Below are 19570 nucleotides of genomic sequence, written 5' to 3'. Positions count from 1 at the left end.
AATTCAATTGCAAGTCTTTATGTGAACCTATGTTTTCATTTTTCTTGAGTAGAATCTTAAGAAATAGCAGGGTAGTATTATAAATTCATGTTTAACTTTTTGAGGAAACTGCCAAACTGTTTTCCAAAGTGGCTAAAATGTTTTACATTCTTCCCAGAAACGTAAGAGCAGTTCAGTTTGTGCATATTCTCACCTACACTTGTTATTCTATCTGTTTTATGACAGTCATCATTCTAGTGAGTGTGAAGTGATATCTCATTTTGGTTTTGATTTGCATTCCTTAATGACTAATAATATTGAGCATCTTTTCACATGTTTGTTAGCCATTAGTATATCTTCTTTGGTGAAATGTCCATTCAAATCCTTTGCTCATTTTAAAATTGGATTGTATATCTCTTTATTATTGAGTTTTAAGAACTTTTTATATATTTATATTTATCAGATGCATGATTTGCTAAATGTTTTTCCTACATGTTTTTCTCTTTGGCTTGTCTTTTCATTTCCTTAATGGAGTCTTTTGAAGTACTAGTTTTTAATTGTGATCAAATTTAATTCATCCTTTTTTTAAATCATGCTTTTGGTATCATATCTTAGAAAGACATATTAAAACCACTTTTCTTTTTTACAGAATTATGAGATTTGCTTTATTCTCAGGACTAGTTTAGTGATCAGACTCACTTATTGTGTGAACTTGTTGAAATTCATAAGGATTTGCCTCTGGGTGATGGTCACATTGCTCCATCCTCAGCTGGGCAGCTGGTACTAGAGAGGTGAAGTAACAGCGATCAGAGCGCAGACATGGGGGCTTGGCTGCCTGGGTTTGAATTTTGGCTTCATCCCTTCCTAACCGTGTTACTTTGGGAAAGTGGCATTATTTCTGTGTGCCTCAGTTTCGTCATCTGTAAAATGTGGATACTACTACCTCCCTCTAGGGTGTTTATCTATATAAGTACATAGGAAATGCCTGGAACAGAGTAAAGGCTGGAAACATATTAGCTCTTATTACTGAGGGAGCAATTCTCAATCATAGCTTGAGACGGAATTGTACATATTAGAATCTTTGAGAGGGGAGCTTTTTAACACTTTACATGCCTTCCTAAACTGACAGATTGTACTGCAGGTTGGAGCAGCTAGGGTGATAAGCGTTGCACTTAGCCTTCCTTGCACATTTAAAGCTGATTGTTCCTAAAATAGCTTTCATTAAATGAGGCAATTTGGGTTGATGTATAGAACACACAACTTTTCATCAGATGTAGAAATAGCTCAACCTCCATTAACAGAAAAATGAGTAATCGATTAACTCCTTTTTCCAAGACAAAAATTAGGCGGTCTTAGGCAAAACAAGAATAGGATGTAAACTATCTGCATTTGATAAGTACATGTCTCTGCCTTGGGGATGGTTTATTAGTCCAGGGATCAGATTATGGGATAAGAAATTAGAATTTAAAGATAGAATTCCTATTTTGCTCCTGTTAGATGAGAAGATTCTCAACTTTTTTTCTTGTTTTCATTTGCAGAATGAGTATAATGAAATTTGAGACCTACTTACCTTCAAAAAGGATTCACGATCTGATATGGGACTAGTGTCAGAATATATAAGAAATTCTTACAGCTCAATAAAAAGGCAGAAAACAGGCAAAAGATTTGAACATATATTTCTTCAAAGGAGATGTACAAATGTCTAACAAGGGCATAAAAAGATATTCAATGTCATAGGTCAACGGGGAAATGCAATTCAAAACCTCTGTGAGACACCACTTTGCACCCACAAGCATGGCTATAATTAAAAAAAGGAAAGTAATAAGTCTTGACAAAGACGTAGAGAAATAGGAACCCTTGTACATTGCTGCTGGGAATGTAAAATGGTTCATTCAGATGCTGTGGAAAACAATTTAGTGGTTCCTCAAAAAGTTAAACATAGAATTACCACATGACCCACCAATTCCACGCTTAGGTATATGCCCAAAGGAATTGAAAACATATGTCAAAACAGAAACTTGTACATGACTGTTTATGGCAGCCTTATTCTTAAGAGCCAAAAGGTGGAAAGAACCCAAATACTCCTCAAGGGATGAATGGATAAACAAATTGTGTTGTATACATATGATGGAATATGCATATTATTCAGCCATAAACAGGAGTGGATGCTACGTATTGGTATGTATGGACCAATACGTACATGCTACAACTTGGGTGAACTTTGAAAACATGCTAAGTGAAAGAAGCCAGAGAGAAAAGGTCATATATTGTATGATCCCTTTGATATGCTATATCCAAACAGAAAAATCCAAGAAACAGAAAGCAATCCAGGGGATAGGAGATAGGGAATCGGGGGTGATTATTTAGTGGTTTTGGAGTGTTTTTATGAGGTGATGAAAAAGTTTTGAAAATAAAGAGAGCTGGTGGTTGTACAGTGCATAAATACTATTAAATTGTGCACTTTAAAAAGGTTAATTGTATGTAAAATGAGTTTCATTTCAATTTAAAAAGGGAGGGGATATGAGTATATTTATGAGTATATTTACCTTTTTTGCTCCTCAGAGACAAAAGTTTTCAAATGCAAGGAACAATGATGCAAGAAAAGGATGATCATATTTGATGTGGCAATTCAATGTTTGGATATCTCTCCAAATGCATTTTTCACTCATCTCTTTGCTTGGGAGAATTTGTTCTTTACATAGAGTATTTTACCTAAAAATACTGCAAAGATAGAAACCATGCTGTTTACATTATAAAGAATATATTATTTGGGGAGGAAGCCCAGAAAAGGCCCAGTTGCTCTGAAACTAACAAAGCTGATAAAGGGCAAAAGATATTTTTAGAACCTACATTTAGATGGCATTCTGTTTTTCCTGGACTTGCCATTCTATTAGGCTACCAGTTCCTTTTCTTAAAATATTTTTTTATTGAGAAATTTACATAAATTTTAAAGTGAGTGATTCAGTGACATTTATTGCATTTACAGTGTTGTGCAACTACCAGCTCTATATCATTTCAAAATATTTTCATCACCCCGAAAGGAAATCCTGTACCCATTAAGCACATCCTTGCCAGTACGTGTTATTTTCCAAATTTTTTATTATAGCCAGCCTAACGAGTGTGAAATGGTACCTCATGGTTTTGATTTGCATTCCTCTAAATCACTACTGAAGTAAAACATCTTCATGTACTTGTTGGCTATTAGTATATCTTTGGAGAAATGTCTACTCAAGTCCATTATCTATTTTTTAAATTGGGTTCTTTGTCTTTTAGTTGCTGAGTAGTAAATATTAAATTGGGTTTTTTGTCTTTTAGTTGTTGAGTTGTAAATGTTCTTTATATATCATGGATACTAGACTCTTATCAGATATATGATTTACAGATATTCTCCTATTCTATAGGTTATCTTTTTGCTTTCTTTATTGGGGAATATTAGGGAACAGTGTGTTTTTTTTAGGACCCATCAGCTTCAAGTCAAGTCATTGTCCTTCAGTCTAGTTGTGGAGGGCGCAGCTCAGCTCCAAGTCCAGTCGCTGTTTTCAATCTTAGTTTCAGGGAGTGCAGCCCACCATTCCATGCGGGAATTGAACTGACAACCTTGTTGTTAAGAGCTCGCCCTCTAACCAATTGAGCCATCCGGCCGTCCTCTTTTTACTTTCTTTCTTTCTTTTTTTTTTTTTTTTAATTTCAGGTGCACAAGACAAGGTAATACTTAGACGTTCATCATGTATATCCCTCACACTGTGGACTCCCCCTCCCCCCAACCCCCCTTCCACTATCTCTCCGACATCGCACCGAGCCATCACATTATATATATAAAATTATAGTTGGCATTCATTATTGTTCAGCTTCAGGTGTACAGTACATTGATCAAGCATCTACCTCTTCCCTGAGGTGGTCTCCCAAATGGGACATGTGTCCATCAGATACCCTACAAAATCTTTACAACATTATTGATTACGTTCCCCAAATTACTTTTCAAAAACCCTGAGGCCATTTTGTGGTTACCGACTGTTTTCTAATCCCCTCACCTTTCCCCTTATTCCCACCCCCCCAACCATCTAACAACCCTCAGTTTTTCCTCTTTGTCCCCAGAACTGTTTCTGATTAGTTCATTCACTTATTCTTTTCTTTAGACTCCGCATATAAGTGAGATCATATGGTACTTGTCTTTCTCTGACTTATTTCGCTTAACATAATGTTCTCTAGATCCATCCATGTTGTTGCAAATGGTAAGATTTCTTTTTTCTTTATGGCTGCGTAATACTCCATTGTATAAATGTACCACAGTTTCTTAATCCAGTCGTCTACCGATGGGCATTTCGGTTGTTTCCATGTCTTGGCTATTGTGTAAAGTGCTGCAATAAACTTAGGAGTGCATACAGATTTTTGAATTGGAGTTTTGGATTTCTCCGGATAGATGCCTAGGAATGGAATTGCTGGGTCATAATGTAGTTCCATTTTCAGATTTCTGAGATACCTCCCTTTTTACTTTCTTGATAGTGTCCTGTGATACACAGAAGTTTTTAATTTTGATGAAGCTTAATTTATTTTTTTTCTTTTGTTGAACACTATTGGTATCATATCTAAGAATCCATTGCCAAGCCTAAGGTCATGAAGATTTACCCCTATTTTTCTTCTAAGAGATTTATGGTTTTAGCTTTTATGTTTAGGTCATTGATTCATTTTGATATAATTTCTATATATAGTATGAGGATCCAGCTTCACTTTTTTGCATATGGATATTCAGTTGTCTCAGCATCGTGTGTTGAAGCGACTCTTCTTTCTCTGTTAAATTGTCTTGGCACCATGATTGAAAGTCAGTTGGTCATAAATGTGTGGGCTTATTTCTGGACTCTAAATTCTATTCCTACCATTCACTTCTATATGGCCTGAGTGTCTTTTTTTTCTCCCATTGATAACAGGATCATGGAGTTGATAGCACTATTTTCCAGAATCCCAAAAAACTTCACCTGACAATTGGGATGTTGGTGCTTTTGAGTGAGCAAGAGATTCAGCAGACATGTGAGATGCTGCAGCAGTGTAAAGAGGAATTCATTGAGTGAGTAATCCAGAATGGGGAAGGGTGGACACCCATACGGGCTTCTTTTTGGTATATCAGACTTGTTTTGGACTAGGAAGCTGGGTGACATGGGAACAGGTTTTGTTGACTCACCCATTTGTAACACTTAACATTGGACCATTGTCTGAAAGGTTTAAAATGGATTTAAAGCATATATTTACAAATTTTTATGAAAAGCTTCTACCTTAAATTATACTAGTTCAGTAGGCAAATTCCGTTCTTTAACAGGGCATCCCATTATTTTCTCCAAAAGAAAATTATCTTCATTATCTGTGGAAGAATATAGGCTACTGTATTGTTTTTCTGTGCTGCTGTAACACATCACTACACACTTGGTGGCTTAAAACAATACAAATTTATTATCATAGTTCTGTGGGACAGAAGTCTAATATGGGTTTTACTGGGCTAAAATTAAGGTATTGGCAGAGCTGTGTTCCTTTCTGGAAGCTCTAGGGGGGAATCTATTTCCTTGCCTTTAAAGTCCAGCTTCTAGAGGCCACTCACTGTTAGAGGCTAGTGGTCCCCTTCCTCCATCTTTAGCACTAGGCTAGCAATGTCACATCTCTCTGACCCTTCTTCTGTTGTCATGTCTCTCTCTGCCCACAGTGGGAAAGGTTCTCTGTTTTTAAGGACTCCTGTGATTTGATGGAGTCCAGCCAGGTAATCAAGGATAATCTTCCTCATCTCACACTCCTTAAATTTAATCGTATCTGCAAAAGTCTGCCATGTGAGTAGGATGTGGGCATCTTTGGAGAACCATTATTTTGCCTACCACAGTTACTCAAACATTATAACATGATCTCCTGGGAAAGTCTTCATTGTATTTCAGAAATTCAGACTTTAATTTCCTTTTTTTAATACAGGAAATTTTGTGTGAGTCGTTGTGAGGATACCGGAAATTAACCAAGCAATCTGTTTTGGCTCAGGGAAAACATTGCTGTCCTGGGGGCAAAGTTGTTTTTATTTTTACTGTAAAATTTAAATTTCCACATACATCTGACCTAATAGCTATATTTCTTTTATTTTATTTTATTTTTATTTTTATTTTTTTAATTAAATTTATTGGGGTGACAATTGTTAGTAAATTTACATAGATTTCAGGTGTACAATTCTGTATTACATCGACTATAAATCCCATTGTGTGTTCACCACCCAGAGTCAGTTCTCCTTCCATCACCATATATTTGATCCCCCTTACCCTCATCACCCACCCCCTACCCCCTTACCCTCTGGTAACCACTAAATTATTGTCTGTGTCTATGAGTTTTTCTTTCTCATTTGTTTGTCTTGTTGTTTTTGGTTTATATACCACATATCAGTGAAATCATAGGGTTCTCTGCTTTGTCTCTCTGACTTATTTCACTTAGCATTATACTCTCAAGATCCATCCATGTTGTCACAAATGCTCCTATATCATCTTTCCTTAACGCGGAATAGTATTCCATTGTGTATATATACCACAACTTCTTTATCCATTCATCTATTGAAGGACATTTTGGTTGTTTCCATGTCTTGGCCACCGTAAACAAAGCTGCAATGAACATTGGAGTACACGTGTCTCTATAGAGGAATGTTTTCAGATTTTTTGGGTAGATACCCAGGAGAGAGCTATATTTCAAAGATAGCTGAAATATATCTCTTCCCCCCTTTCCTTTTATTCCTTTTATTTAGTATTCATGAAGAACAAGAGAAATTTGAAAATTGACTCACTTGAATAGTTTTTTAAAAAACTAAATTTTAATATTCAGGTCCTGTACTGTTCTAACATGGCCTTGTAGAAATGGGTCACCTGGTTCATTGGTAAAAACAAGGTAAAAGGATTACATTTTGTTTCTCTAGTTATGTTGTATATGAAACTGTGTCATACACGACTTATTTGTGGGCCATTTCTCCTTTTCCATTAATTGTTTTGAACATATTTTTCTTGAGCAAAATCATAAGCTGATTGGGTTTGCAGTCTGCCTATTCTTTCTGAATTTCAAACAACACAGAATACTTCTTTGTGTTGTTAGTTGTTATGGATGCAGCTATTTTCTCTCGATCTTACCTGAAATTCAAAATAATTTGGTGTTTGTAATTAGATATTTACAATTTTCCTTGCATAAAAGAAAACTTGATGCTTTACCTTACAAAGCAGAGCAATTTTACCTGGTTTAAGAATCAGTACTTCAATTTAGTACCAAATCACTTTTTGCTAAATGAAACTGAAAGCAGCTGCATTTCCTTGGCTACCAGTGGGATAATCCTAAAAAAAAAAATTCAAAGGTAGATAAAATATTTGTTTAGAGAAGTATTTTATTTTATTTTATTTTTCTTACTTTATGAAAATCAGGTCAAGGTTTTTAATCACTGAAGGTTTATCCTGAGCTATGTGAGGATTTAGCTAAGTTCCTCTCTTTTATGTCTCTTGGTGCCTTTTGTGACTAAATGCCGAATCGGAGCCCTTTCAGTATCCTGGTTGATGTGCATAGGTAGTGAAGAGCAGCCTTAATAGTTCCTCAGAATTTTTGACATGACAGGATGAAAACAGTAATTGTAGTTTTTCAAATTCAGCAAAGCTTTTGAAATAGGACAAAGTTACCCTGCCAAAAATCTGCAGTGCAGGCAAAAATTTTTTTGAACATGCTCTTTTCAAAAAGCTGGGAAGATTTGAAACCAGCAAGTAAAATAAGCCTCCCCAACCCTCTTCTCCCACCTTCCTCTCTGCTACACACACTTGTTTAAAAAATATATAATAGACAAAATTAATTTATTTATGAAAAGGAGGATGAAAATCAGAATTGGCAGTTTGGATTGGTTAGCAGTGCCTTGTTTCCCAAAAAGGAAGCAATGTCTCCTTAAAAAGAAAAAGATTTATATTACAGCTCTGGTGAATAAAATGTATCTAACTTTTTTCTTTATTTTTGCTCTTTGATCTTAGCCTTTGTACTTGATATACTTCAGTAAACAATGGCATCTCTAACCTGAACCTTTTTTGATGTAACGATCCCAAATTAAAACTTAAAAAATAAAAACATTGAAAACGAATAGACTAGTATATAATGTGCTGTAGTTTAATTTGATGGCTTTTTAAATTAAAATATTAAATGCGGCTATCTTGGAATATAATTAAAATTGTGGTGCTATATAGATATTTTAAAGAATATGTGTTTTAAATTTGGGGGTGGTTTTTGAGTTTAAGGATGTTTATTACCTGACAAGAAATAGCACTTTGATTTCAGTTCTTAGGCCAAAGGCTCATGTAGCTGTCTAGATTGTGAATGAATTATTCACAGTGTTTAGTAAACGCTGAAGCTCTGACTGTGTCCCTGGTGACTTTTCTTTGTAAGATGTAGAACACAAACAGTGCAGTGGCTCTGAGTGTATAGCCTGACAAGTATGCAGCACTTCCATAGCTCTAGTATAACTCTACTTGTACCTAGGTGTTCCCAGTAAGCCTGAGGGAAAAGCAAATAAGAAGTTAAAAAGAGACAAGAAGGAGGGAAGAAGAGGAGGAAAAATACCCCATGGACAAATGTTAGTTCCTCATTATTGCCTCAGATGTCACTCAATTGTAAAATATATCACTGGCATCCCAGGTGGAATAGTTTAGTCACCAAGACAAAAAGCATCCAGCAAACCAGTGCATTGGGTTTCTCTTTTGCTCTTTAATCTCCCTCTTAAATTTTAGGAATAATAGGTTGAAAGAGTTTCTGTTTCTGCTCATAAGGAAGGCTGTGGATCCCGTTTCATTTTTGTGTTCTTGGTACCCTAGCTAATTCCAAGGATTTGAGGTAGTTTACAGTGAGGACGTATATACAAAAGAAGTGAGTCAAAGAGCTCAGAAACCATAAAGATGTAATGGGGAGAAAATTCTACCTGAAAACCAAGGTGATAATTGTACTTGAACATTAAAATTTAGTGCTATTTCCGAGCATCAGTATACCTGAACTAAATGCAAAGAAGAAACACAGCTATTATTATAGTTCTGATATGACAAAAAGGAACATAACAATTTTTTAGGTGAGAATTTTTTTCTGGTTCTCAATCCAAGAAAAATTTGTCATGTAAATCTTAACATAAATAACCCAGAATGATGACAAGCAGTGTCTTCGCCAGGTGTTTTGCAGAAAATGCAAAAACATTGTTCACATGGCTCTTTCTTGTATTGACCTCTAGAAATTGACCTCTATAACATTTAAATCTTAACTCAGTAAAAACATTTTAGTGGGACACTAAACTAATACTGTGGTGCTTTCTGGTGAACTATATGCAGGGTTAGAAATGAAAAATGTAGAGGAAAGTAGGGTGGGTATTAAATTGTTTTGTTTTTTTTTTTCTTAAGTAAGTTTTGTTCACTGCACTTTGTGATAGGATTGAATGGCAGTCTATCATATTGAATTCTTTGGCTATTACGTACTTGGAATGGAGATACACTGTATTGTTAATTGAAGCTACAGGCCTCAGACAATAGTTCAGAGCTTGGCTTGTGTTTTTAGAATATCCCACTTATTAGAGGTGGTTACAGGGATACTTATGATCAAGGTTATACTTTTTCTCTATCAGATATCTATCTAAAATAGTTCAGTTATTTAGTTTCTTACTGAGAAAAATTCTGGTCTTGTGCAATAGCACAGCCTTGAAGTTTTAAGAGAATGCTTTCCATTAGGGTTCCTAGGCTACAGAGAGTCTTTTATGGCCTTAGTTCAATATTAAGAGAACTTTTTTGTTTTGCTTTTTTGGAATTGTCTTTTGGTGGATCCTAGCATTCTTTTGTCTTTGAGCCAGTACCACATTTTACTCAGTAAGGATACAGGCGTGTGTCCAGATTCTTCTCAGAATTGTCCAGAACAGCTTCTCCCTTTATAGTAGAACATCCAGTCAATGTTTACCAGAGATTTATGAAGTACCCATTTTATATAAGGCACTGTGCCGAGTGCTGGGGATACAGGAGTGGACAAGATGGATATAGGGTCCCCCCCTCACGAGGTTTGGAGAAGGCTCTGTGTGGTGACCTATTATTAGCTGGCACAACAAACCCTTTTCTGGTTGAAGTACAAGTCTATTTAAGGTGTCTGGGAAGGAAGCAGGATAGTGGGTTTTACTTAACATAAAAATAATACATGTTAGTTTTAGAAAAGCCAAAAATTGCAGATAAAACAAAAGAATCACTTGTAACCTTACCACCTAAATTACCATTAATACTTTGAAGTGTATACTGCCACACTTTTCATATGAATATATGTAATTTTTGAGGTATAATTTAAAGTGCACAGATCTTAAGTGTAGTTGATGAGTTTTAACAGATGTATACACACACGTGACTGCACCCAAGTTAGGACATGAAACGTTGCCATCACTTTGTGAAGTTTCTTCACAACTTTGCCAGGGAATTCACTAACCCAGCAAGTATCTACTGTTCTCATTCCTATTATCACAGATTAATTTTGCTTGTTCTTTAATGTCATATGTATTGAAATATTCAGTATATACACTTTTGTGTTTGGCTTCCTTTGCATATATTTTTTTAATTTTAGCTTTTTAATGGATTACACATTTACAAGGTTCAAAATTTTAAAGGTCCAAAAGATAAGCAAGGAAGAGTTTCCTTCCCACTGCTATCCCACCAAGCACTCTGCTTTCCTCTCTAAATGTAACAGATGTCAGCAGTGTTTCTGTATTCTTCAGCGATTTTATGTACGTTCAAGCAAATACCGAGTGTGCCAAAAAAATGTGTACACATGACTTGTATTCATCTTTTGTTATCAGTATATATTATTACAATTTTAATACAGTTTTGTCCTTTCTTAAAATGTGTATACACTTTTTTGGTACCCTTGGTAGGTATGTGTGTGTATGTGTGTGTATATATATGTATATACATTCTCTCTATATATGTATATGCATATGTACACATACATATACATATATATGTATTTTATATGTATATATGTATTTTTTCTTATCCCCATCTTTTGCATAAATAGTAATAGATATAAATAGTAATAGCATACACATTGCTGTGTACCTGTTTTTTAAACCTAAAAAGATAACCCTTGCATATCAGTACCTGGAAAGCTTCCTTAGTCTTGAGTGGCATATTTATTGCTGATAGTTTTTTTATTTATTCCATCAGTCCTATGTTATTGGACATTTAGTCTGTTGTTAATCTTTTGCTACTCCAAATGATTCCTCAGTCAAAACTGTATTGCATCATATCAGGAGGCACATACTATTTGGCTGTTTCCTTTTTGTGTGCATGATAACATTGATCAGTGGGATTAGGAGTGATTTGCCCGATCCATTGTTTATAGAGCTCTCCTTTATAGGGCTCTCTTTGTATTTTCTCCAGTCTTTTCCCTAAGTTTTAGCAGCCATTGGTGATCTTGCCTAGATCTATTTTTCATCAGGGGTTGCAAAATGGTGATATTCTAATTCTTTCATTAATTCTGCAGTTAGCAGTTGGAATTAAAGAAGAACTTTCCATTATCAGCTGTCATCGGATATGTTGCTGAATTCTTAATTATTTCTTTAGGGTTAGCTCCTAGAAATTTAATTGTCTGGGCAAAGCATTTCTCTTTTTGAAGGCTTTTAATAAATATTGCCAAATTGCTCTTAAGAATGTAATATCAGCTTACACCTCCACCATTGTAACATGAGTGAAATACTTTTTGCAAGTTGTAGAAATAATGACGTAATCCTCAGGGATGGGCAACACAGTGTCTTTGTAAATCAGAACTGTCATTGCTTGGCTTTCTCTTAGTGCTAGTAAGACTTTGTGAGTACTAGTGTTTCTACTTGAGAGAAGTTCTTCTTCTTCTTTTTTTTTTTTTTTTAAAGGGAACAGGATTTTATTGGGGAACAGTGTGTACTTCCAGGACTTTTTTCCAAGTTGTCCTTTCAATCTTAGTTGTGGATGGTGCCATTCAGCTTCAAGTTGTTGTCCTTTAGTCTTAGTTGTGGAGGGCGCAACTCAGCTCCAGGTCCAGTTGCCATTCCTAGTTGCAGGGGGCACAGCCCACCATCCCTTGAGGGAGTCGAACCGGCAACCTTGTGGTTGAGAGGACACGCTCCAACCAACTGAGCCATCTGGCCATCTGGGAGCTCAGTGGCAGCTCAGTTCAAGGTGATGTGTTCAATCTTTAGTTGCAGGTGGCAGAGCCCACCATCCTTTGCAGGACTCAAGGATTGAACCGGCAACCTTGTGGTTGAGAGCCCACTGGCCCATGTGGGAATCGAACCGGCAGCCTTCGGAGTTAGGAGCATGGAGCTCTAACTGCCTGAGCCACCGGGCCAGCCCTAAAAGTTCTTCTTTACAGAATAATGTCATAAAATTATTCATTATTCATGTATTCATTTTTAAATTAGGTAATGTTAGTTAAAAAACCCAACAACTTCATTTTTGTAAAGTTTGATTATAGTAACCGTATTTCAAAATATAATAGCCCTCTTAGCTTAAATAATGATAAAATTCTAATGTTTTTTCCTTTGCAGCGACATTACTGGGGGCAAACCCCTGGAAGTAGAGATGAAAGGGATAGAATACATGAACGATGATCCGGGCATGGTGGATGTTCTTTATGCCAAAGTCCATATGAAAGATGGCTCCAACAGGTATGTTTCTGAAATACTTCTTTGTTTCACTCAGGAGATGCCTAAAAGCATCCCTGGAAATTCAACTAGTTTTGATTCCTTTTCTTTGCGATCTTAGTGTGGTAAAGAGTGTGTCAGTTCTTTTTTTTTTTTTTTAATAGCAAGCTGATACCTTGAAACAGGAGCCTGTTGTAGGAAAAAGTATTAGACTTTTAGTCTGATAATTGTTGTGTTTCTTGGATAGTGGATATTGGTAGTGGCAATCTGGTTTTTATAGAGTTCAGTGCATTCTTCATGTTTTCCTGGATAACAGGAGACAGGAAGGATGGCATTTTAGGATGGATGGTAGTTTCGAAAATGAATTAATGCAGATCTAGTGAAGACCAGGACAAAGTGGTGATGAGAACTACAAATGTCACAAAATTATTAGGATTAAAATAATCTCTATAAAATGCTTAGAACAGTGCTTGGCACATGCTGACATCAAAACATATATCAAAAATGCTTACTATTTTTTTAGATTGTTAATTATTACCACACATAGATCCTTTTTGGGGATTCTCAGTCTGCAAGCCAGGCTGTTTCTGAGGCTAGCCTAGGCAACTAGAACCATTTCCAATGTTAATGCCATTTATTAGTCTACTCAAGGCCTGTGATGTACAGAGGAACCCAGGTTGAATTAGAAGTTTGTTTTTGTGTGGTTTTTTCATTGGGGCAGGATAGAACAGAACTCACACTAAACCAGAAATCCTCTAGAGAAAACCTGTGTCTCCAAGCGGGCCCCCACATTGATTTGCTTTCCTATAGGATCCCTTGTAAGGTTTGTCTTATCTCAATTTGAATTGATAATCTCAATTATCTCCCATCACAGTTCAATTGGAAGTGAAATTTGAGGGGAAAGGAAGAAAAATGGTATAGAATCTGTTTTTGTGTGTGTTCTGGACCAGATTTTTCTTTTCCTAGATACCTGGCATGTGCCTCAAGGGTATACTGATCATGCCCTAAAAACTAGGGACATGTTACTTTAATAGGAGATCATATGCTAGGACATCCCAAAACATTTCTACCGGGTTCAAATTTGATACCTGCATGGATCATTGACTTTGTGTTCTAAGTCATAACTATTCAAATACGTTCACCGTGTTGTAAAACTACTATGCATGGGTAGATTACTTTTGAACTTTGTGAACAGAAATAGTGAGATAGCAGTTCTCAAACCTTTTGGTCTCATAATCTCTTATTTCTTAAAAATCACTGAATATCCCAAAGAGCTTTGATTTATATGGGTTATACCTATAAATATTTACTTTATTAGAAATTAAAACTGAGAAATTTAAGATTTGTTAATTCATTAAAAATAATAGTAATAAAATAATTTTTTAATATAAAGAACATATTTTTTCATGAAAAATCAATCTATTTTCCAAACCAAAAAAATTTAATGAGAAGATAGGCGTTATTTTACATTTTTGTAAATTAATAGAAGACAGCTGAGTTTTCATTTCTGCTTCTCTGTTCAATCTATTGCGATATGTTGTTTTGATTGGAGTATATAAGAAAATCTGGCCTCATGCAAAAATGTAGTTGGAAAATTGAGGAGTACTTTAATGGCCTTTTTAGATAATTGTGGATATTTGACACTAAAATAAAACTTGACATCATAAAGGTCTTAAAATGTCAGTTGCAATGTGAAATCTGAAACTGAATCAATGATTATTTCATACTCTTGTTATATTAAAATCCAGTGGTCTATCCTGTAGTTTGCCTAGATCTTTAACTCATGTATAATTTTGTAACATTGGTCTTCTAGAAAATATTGCTTCACTGAGTTACACAGATTGTCCAAATGTTGACACATTTCCATTATGTAATATTGAAAATACATGTTAATATCACTACTAATTTAATCAAAATCTTTAAGTATTGGGGGAGCTGTCAAGCTCATGTTGACAGATACATGTTTTCTAAAATTCAGATTTTCATTTGAAAGCTTAAATTTTATTATTGGCAGAAAATACTGGCATTTTTTTTCCCTTTAAATTCTTTTTTGTAAAAATGTCTACCAAATAGCCAAGTCTGAATAACCATAATTTGTCTGTCAGTTGTTCTTTCAAGACAAAATTGTGTTCCAGGGACAAGGAAGCTAGTTCAGCTCACAACTCAGACAATTACAAGTGCGTTCCCTCCAGGCTGTCTATTTCTGTATGCAGCCTAAGTGCTTTATACATACTGCCAGATGCATCACAGAAGATTAAAAAGACTCAAGCACTGAGATTTAATCAAATTAATTTGAATGCTTCATCAAGGATAAATGAAACTGGCTTTTGTGATTTTAAAAACGGTGACTGCATAGTGAGGAATGTGCTACTAGTAGTAGTACAAGTTGATGCTGCTGCCTTTATTCGTGTGAAGGTGCTCGCAGTTGTACCTGCCATCGCCTTTGTACCATCAGTGCAGATGCCACTGTGGTGAGAAAGGTAAATATTATCAGCTAACTAGCATAAAGATGGTTTTGACCTCCTGGACCCTCTAAAAGAGTCTCCAGAAGGTCCATAGACCAGGCTGTGACAAACCTCTGATCTAAGTAAGATTTTATTTCTGACATTTAAAGTTGCATTGTTTCCGGGGAATTTGTAACTAATTTTTGTTCAGCTATTACTCTTGCCTGGGATGGTACTTAGATTGTATTATCTCCATTTTATCTTCACAACATCTGTATAAGATAGATACTATTATAACGTCCATTTTATCAGAGAGGTTCAGAGAGCTTAAGGAATGACTAAGGAACACATATTAATAGATAGCTCTGAACCCCTCTGCCGTAATAAAGGTTTTCAGCGTGTGTATGCTAAGGTGAGTAGGATAGACTGTGTTCCAATTTTTATTCCTAGAATAAAATGGAAAATTGTGACCCACTTTTTTTTGAAAGTGGTAAAGTTTACATAACATAAAATTCCATTCCATTTTAAAATTCCATAACCATTTAAAAGTATATAATTCAGTGTATCGACGTAAGAATGTCCAAACCTGTAGAGAATTTTTATAAGAGTTTATTTGAGCAAAACTGATGACATACACCAGAGAGCAAGATCGTAAATACTCCGGAGAATAACAGTTTTGCAGCTTCTTTTATGCATTTACAATTAAGGAGGGAAGTAAGGAAGATTACATGGGGGTGGGAGAAAGCAAGTCAGGGATTGGATTACAGGATACGTAACAAGGTTATGTGCTGTTTTGAGGGTTAACACCCGCTTGGAGGGTTGTTACTTCTGGTATTTCAAAGGTGTGTTAACCTAGATGCACAAGAACAATGGACAGGGCTTGATTTAAAAGCTTTCACTTAAGAAGTTACAGGCATGGGGCCTACCCACCATGGCCTGCCCGGTTAGGAATTTAGGATTAGATCACTCTTTGAGGTTGCTTTCCATAGAACTCCTTTTTTGCCCCCCGTCCATACTAGCAACCATTAGCCTACTGACTGTCTCTATAGATTTGCCAGTTCTGGATATTTCCTATGAATGGTACCATAAAATATATGGCCTTTTGTGTCTGGCTTTTTTCACACCACATAATGTTTTCAAGGTCCATCCATGTTGTAGCATGTATCAGTACTTGGTTCCTTTTTATGGCTGAATAATATTCCATTGTATGGAAATACTAAATTTTGTTTATCCATTCATCAGTTGATGGACATTTGGGTTGTTTCCACCTTTTGGCTGTTGTGAATAGAGCTGTTTTCAATTCTTTGGCTGACTCACTTTTTAAATGTATTAAAGTCATGGTTTTAATTTCCTTGATTAACTTTGTAATTTTATAGGGCATCATAGGGACTCAGCCTGACCTTTGTTAATTTGTTTCCTTATCCTCTGTAATGGTATTTACTTAATTTTTGTCAGTGTTAGTGTAAACCTTTCTGTTTTAAGATTAATATCTGTGATATTAATATTAGTCTTACAGACATGTGGTTAACATAAAGCTATATGAAAAATGTACATGGAATTACAGTGTTTCATGAAATAAAGTAGTGAATTTTTCCTAATTTAGGGCTTCAAGTCTGTTTTAACATACATATGTCATAGGCCCCAGTTTTAATTTACCTATTCTAGTGGTCCACCAGAGGGAAAAAGAGTGGTCACTGAGAAAGAATAATAAAATCATTACCTTGAGTGTTTCCACTGGACATGTTTACCTTTTGCTTTTAGACCCTTAGTTCTGTAGAGGTCTTCAAGTATAAAGAACAGTAGGTTTTTGAGATTTGATAACCTAAAAGTAAAAGGGAGAGGTCAGTGTGAGAAGCAGTAAGCATTTTTTTGAGATCCAAAAGAATATTTAGGAAGCACTGATTCAGGCAGAAACCCAAATAGTGTTCCTGACTTAGGAAGGCAAGGGAAAAGATAACAATTTTATCAGTTACATCAGTAGAAGGAAGGTATTTCTGTAGGTGCAGATAAGCTAACATAGTGATGCTAATTCTAAAGAATGTTTTTAATTTTCAGTCCAGTAGTCATAATATCTGCTTTATTGTTATCTTTGCAAACAGTTGTTTGGGAAACAGTGTTGCTTTAGACTCAATCCAAAGGTTATTTTGCACAGTTTTAACATTCCAAAGGTTTGAGGAGTAGGACTCACAGGGCAGTTCCTGTGGGATGATGGCAGCTCCGACTCCATTTTAAAGTGGCTCCATTTATATTATTTTTTACAGATTGGAAGAAAAATAAGAGCTGTAGAAGCTAAATGTCTTTTGAAGACAGTGCATAATTTGTACCCACATTAATGGAAGGGTAAAGGCTCAGAAGGTTGGAAACACCCTTTATTTTCCCACAGATCCAGCTCTTAAAATTTTTCATACTTCCTGTTATCAAAGCCTTGTAAGCTGAAAGTTCTTGTGAAATGTCCATTGAATCCATTAGTGTGACTAACCAAGAACATTTTTGAGTAATTTCCATCTCTCTTATTACTCTATTTCCTCTTTTCTGTTGCCCATTCCTCTTTCACAAGAAACACGTTTGTGTTATTACTTCAAAAAGATTTGTAATTTCCCCTCCCCAAATCTACAGTAGTGAAATAAAGGGTCTGAGGGTCTGAGGGACTGAGGGTCTTGTACACCTCTTATTTAATTTCAAAATTAAAACTATTTTAATGTCTCCTTTGTGCAAAGTATTTTACAAGGCTATGTAAATTGAAACAGAATTGACTGTTTTTAAGGAACAGTCAATCTTTTGCATTTCTTTGTAAAAAGACATGGCTCAATGCAAGAGACATGGGAGAAAGACCATGTTGTCATAAAAATACAAACACTCAACTTTCTTTGTGTGATTTCATATATTTTAAATCAGAGAGTCCCTTAAAATGATTGGCTGTGAAGTACCTCACCTTTAAAAGGATGGAGCCACTGAGATCAGATTTTTGTTCTCGAAACAGTGCTGGGACTGTGTAGCTACACTTATCGAGGCATCCTTGGGTTTGGTAAAGTATGACCGGGTTGGATTTGTGTTCAATCTTTTACTCACTCATTGTTTAGTAGTCAGCTATTGCTAAGACCTAAGTGTTGAACAGGTAGCTATTCTGTCCTGTCTGTTATTGTCTCAAGACTCCACTCTTGCCCCTCAGAAGAATGGCCTTCTCACATTTTACTGGGCACGGAAAGCAACTTCATCAACTTCCTTACTTTTACCTTCACAATCTACCTGTTTTCATCAAATCCACCCCACTCAATTTCACCCTCTTTCTGAAAAATGGCACAGATCATCTCTGATGAGGCTAATGCCTTTATTTCTGTTTGTGATCCCATTCCGTCTTACCTCCTCAGAGACCTGGCGCCATCAGTTACTTCACTCTACAGGGCATTTCCAGTCCCCTTTTCCTTCACGTGTTTTTCGAATGCCCAGTATGTGAGGTACAGTAGACCCTAGGGCTCTGTCTTAAGGAGGAAGCCGATGTCAGTAATTAGGGTCCGCTGGGGTGAGGGCTGTGCTTGAGGTTCTAGGGGTGCCTAGGTGGGCAGCAAAACTATGTCCCTGTGTGGGCAAATTTTGTAAAGGAAGGCTTCAGAGAGGAGGTTTATTGGCTTAATAAGGAGTTTGCAGGCTGAGGGAGTAGCATTTTAGCAAAAGGGAATAAATAGCAAGTGCAGATGTAGAAGAACTATTATATACCATGTAAAGGAAGTTGGATTTTCATTTGGTTCTTTGTTTATACAACAAAAATTTACTGAGTACCCAGTGTGTGCCAGTCACTGTGCTAAGCTACGAATATAGGATGGTGAATAGAGCCAGACACAGTCAGGCCCCCGTGTAGTTTACAGAGTAATGGAGAAAACAGACGTTAACAAATAACACGTAAGTACATAATTGGAAAGTACGATAAAGACAAAGCAGAGGGAATACGATGCTCAAGTAAAGAGAGAAAATATCGTGGCGCTTTAAACTGGGGGTCGGCCGGATCAAGAAAAACCTCTGTAAGGAATTGATATTGAATTGAGATCTAAAGGAGTAGGAGTATACAGGCAAAGGGGGTAGGAAGATTCCCCTCATCCTTTGTTCCAGGCAAAAGAAAATTCGGCAAAAGCCGTGAGGCAAGAAAAAGCCTAGTAAATTCCAGGTATGGATTTGGCATAATGAGGGAGAGGGAGAATGACATGAGATGGCCATGTGAAGAAATTAGAGGGTCTTGGATTGAGGCAGTAGCAACAGATAAGAAAAAAAGATTAAATACAAGTGAAGTAAATAAAAAGAAATCCATATCAGAATAAATCATAATGGAACTGCGGAACACTAAAGACAAGAGATCTTAAAGAAATTACCTACAAAACTTCTCAGTATCCACAACAGAACCCAAAAGACAGCAGAATATTTTTTAGAGAAAATAATGGTCAACCTGGAATTGTGTACTTAGAAAAAAACATCTTTGAAGAACAAAGGTAAAATAAAGACTTTT

At 36.0% G+C, this 19570-nt stretch overlaps 1 protein-coding gene across 10 annotated transcripts in view; it reads left to right on the top strand.

Annotated features, from left to right (window-relative positions):
* The window catches only part of ASCC1 (activating signal cointegrator 1 complex subunit 1), a 93500-nt gene that overhangs the window by 29147 nt on the left and 44783 nt on the right, over positions 1 to 19570 (top strand). For all 10 annotated transcript variants that reach the window (XR_013994989.1, XM_081074349.1, XM_081074346.1 and 7 more), the window contains exons 6-7: positions 4905 to 5041; positions 12536 to 12655. Coding sequence is in view for 9 of the 10 variants with exons in the window: in XM_081074349.1 (XP_080930475.1) it covers positions 4905 to 5041; positions 12536 to 12655 (257 nt within the window). In the remaining variant the exon portion in view is untranslated. The remainder of the gene's footprint in view (positions 1 to 4904; positions 5042 to 12535; positions 12656 to 19570) is intronic.

Source organism: Rhinolophus hipposideros, assembly GCF_964194185.1.
Source record: "Rhinolophus hipposideros genome assembly, chromosome: 15".
Lineage (NCBI taxonomy): Eukaryota > Metazoa > Chordata > Mammalia > Chiroptera > Rhinolophidae > Rhinolophus > Rhinolophus hipposideros.
The sequence above is the reverse complement of the archived record's forward strand: the minus strand, read 5'-3'. Positions and strand labels throughout refer to the sequence as shown.